The sequence below is a fragment of the Sinocyclocheilus rhinocerous genome, unplaced genomic scaffold (genome assembly GCF_001515625.1).
Source record: "Sinocyclocheilus rhinocerous isolate Xijiao unplaced genomic scaffold, SAMN03320098_v1.1 scaffold557, whole genome shotgun sequence".
Taxonomy (NCBI): Eukaryota; Metazoa; Chordata; class Actinopteri; order Cypriniformes; family Cyprinidae; genus Sinocyclocheilus; species Sinocyclocheilus rhinocerous.
In genome coordinates this window covers 1429145-1431896 of record NW_015633548.1, presented here as the reverse complement: position 1 = coordinate 1431896, position 2752 = coordinate 1429145, and the positions used below count along the sequence as shown (strand labels likewise).

General features: G+C 36.5%; 1 protein-coding gene across 1 annotated transcript in view; it reads left to right on the top strand.

The window, feature by feature from the left end:
• The window catches only part of LOC107744558 (cytoplasmic FMR1-interacting protein 2-like), a 35507-nt gene extending 32755 nt beyond the window's left edge, over positions 1-2752 (top strand). Inside the window, exons 25-29 of the mRNA XM_016558272.1 lie at positions 544-616; positions 759-853; positions 1128-1366; positions 1468-1615; positions 2225-2752. Coding sequence (XP_016413758.1) covers positions 544-616; positions 759-853; positions 1128-1366; positions 1468-1615; positions 2225-2392 — 723 coding nt within the window. The 3' untranslated portion in view covers positions 2393-2752. The remainder of the gene's footprint in view (positions 1-543; positions 617-758; positions 854-1127; positions 1367-1467; positions 1616-2224) is intronic.

The following is a 2752-nucleotide window of genomic DNA, read 5'->3' as shown; positions in this document are numbered from 1 at the left end:
ATTGCACAAAACTATCAAAGTTCTCACAGAAATATGCATATTATATGTAAATATGTATATATTTATAAATATGTCATTAATTATTTATAGAAAATTTTATGTTTTTAATATAAATATCTAATAAATATGAGACTGCCTGATAATAGGAACGCTGTTCACTGCAGGTGATTTAAAGGAAATGTTCTGAAATGGTTTCAAGTTGTTTTGAACTGTTTCGAACTTTCGAGTAGAATCAGAAGGTGCTATTTATGATCAAATTATTAGATGAGATCCTTTTATCAGTACTATATTTGGTATAATCAGTTACCGGTATTCAGACCGAGCTTCTCAGTCAACATCAATTCTGCTTAAGTATCATCATATTTAGGACCAAAATGTTACATTTTCACATTTTCATACATATTACGACTAACCCATTTTCACACTAATGTGTGTGATGTTTGTGCTATGTAAAGCTTGATTCAGATTTCATTTAACAGTGTGATAAAGAAGCGTTTTTCATTAATTCCTCATCATGTTTTTGTGGTGTTTGTTTGAACTCAGTCACAGGAAGAAGTTTGTGACTTACTTCATGCTGCACCATTCCAGAACATCCTCCCAAGGGTCTACATCAAAGGTGAAAAATTACATTCAGAAACTACAAGATCATGTTCCTCTTCAGTGCTTTCTGATTAAGAGATCTTATATATACATATATATATATATATATATATAATTTTATACCTGCTGAAATCTTCCTTTAATGATGAATTTTACAGAGGGGGAGCGACTTGAGGTGAGGATGAAGAGGCTGGAGGCAAAGTACGCTCCTCTTCACCTGGTGCCCCTCATTGAGAGACTTGGGACCCCACAGGTGAGGCACTCACAGATCAGAACCAAGTTGCTCTTCTCAATTGTCAGTAGCAGAACATATTTAACACTAGAGCATTCATTTTTTAAATGGAAATGTTTTGTAACATTGTAAATGTCTTTACTGTCACATTTGATCAGTTAAATGCCTTTTTGCTGAATAGAGTAAGAAAAAAGGAGTCTTACTGACCCCAGACTTTTGAATTGGTAATATAGGTTTATGCATCTATTTGGTCTCCATTTTAACCAAACGTTTTGTTTTTTAATCATCTTTTTAGCAAATTGCAATAGCACGAGAAGGAGACCTGCTGACGAAGGAGCGTCTGTGCTGTGGTCTGTCCATGTTTGAAGTCATCCTGACGCGCATTCGCAGCTTCCTGCAGGACAGTGTGTGGCGAGGCCCTCCCCCCACCAATGGTGTCATGCATGTGGATGAGTGCATGGAGTTCCACCGCCTCTGGAGCGCCATGCAGTTTGTGTACTGCATCCCTGTGGGCACGCACGAGTTCACTGCAGAGTATGCATATGCATTCAGCATGGCTGTTTTTAATAGTAAGCGAGCACTTGATTTAGGTTTACATCATATAACTGAAATGTTTTGGGGGGTTTTGTGTTTAGGCAGTGCTTCGGTGATGGTCTGAACTGGGCTGGATGTGCCATTATTGTGCTATTAGGACAACAGCGTCGCTTTGACCTCTTCGACTTCTGCTACCATTTGCTGAAGGTCCAGAGGCAGGACGGCAAAGATGAGATCATTAAAAATGTGGTACGTTTCTGATTTCATAGACTTAAACTATTAAAAAATTACATAAATCATTGCAGGAAGCTCTTAACAGTCAGCAATGCAATATACACTAATGTTCATTCATTTAGAAATTCATTATTTTTATTCAGTAAAGATGTTTTTTTTTATTCATTTAACTGATCAAAAGTGGCAGTAAATGCATTTCTAATGTTACAAAATGTCTGTTTCTGCTTATTATTCATCAAACAGTACTGAAAAAAATGCATCATGCTTTTTACAAAATTATTAAGCAGCACAAATGTCTTGAGCAGCAAATCAGCATATTAAAATGTTTTCTGAAGGGTCATGTGACACTGAAGGCTGCTGAAAGTTCAGCTTTGCCATCATAGGAATAAATAACATTTTAAAAAATATAAAAATAATAAAACCGTTATTTTAAATTGTAAGAATATTTCACAGTATTACTGTTTTTACTGTATTGTGATCAAATAAATGCAACCTTGGTGAGCATAAGAGACATCTTTCAAAATCATAAAATCACACAGACCCCAAACTTTTGAAAGGTAGTGTAAATGTTCCAACTTGTAAATATGGGCTTCTATATTCAATGTTTTGTCGTGTAACTTTCAGCCCCTGAAGAAGATGGCAGACCGCATCAGAAAGTATCAGATTCTCAACAACGAGATCTTCGCCATCCTCAACAAGTACATGAAGGCTGTGGAGACAGACAGTTCTACTGTGGAGCATGTTCGCTGTTTCCAGCCTCCTATACATCAGTCTCTGGCCACCACATGTTAAACAAACTTTATTTGACTTCCAGCTATCCTATTCTTCCTCTGGTGTGACACTGGTCTCAGACGTAGTGTACAGGGCCTTAGAGCTTTCAAGATTGCCTCGGCTTTATTTAAACAAGAGACGAACCTCCAGTCTCGCCACATGGTTAAAAAACACAATAGATTTCTCAGTCTGCCCCAGCTGTTATCTAACCCTTATGAATATCAACACTCACTATCCGTTCTGAATGAGATTTGAAGTGAACCACTTTGAGAGATTTAGGACTGCCAAAAATATTTCCAAGTCACCAGAGGAAGTTTTAACAAATGTTAAGTTCTAGTAAAAAAAAAAAAAGGAAAAAGTAAATATAAATGACTTTTGATT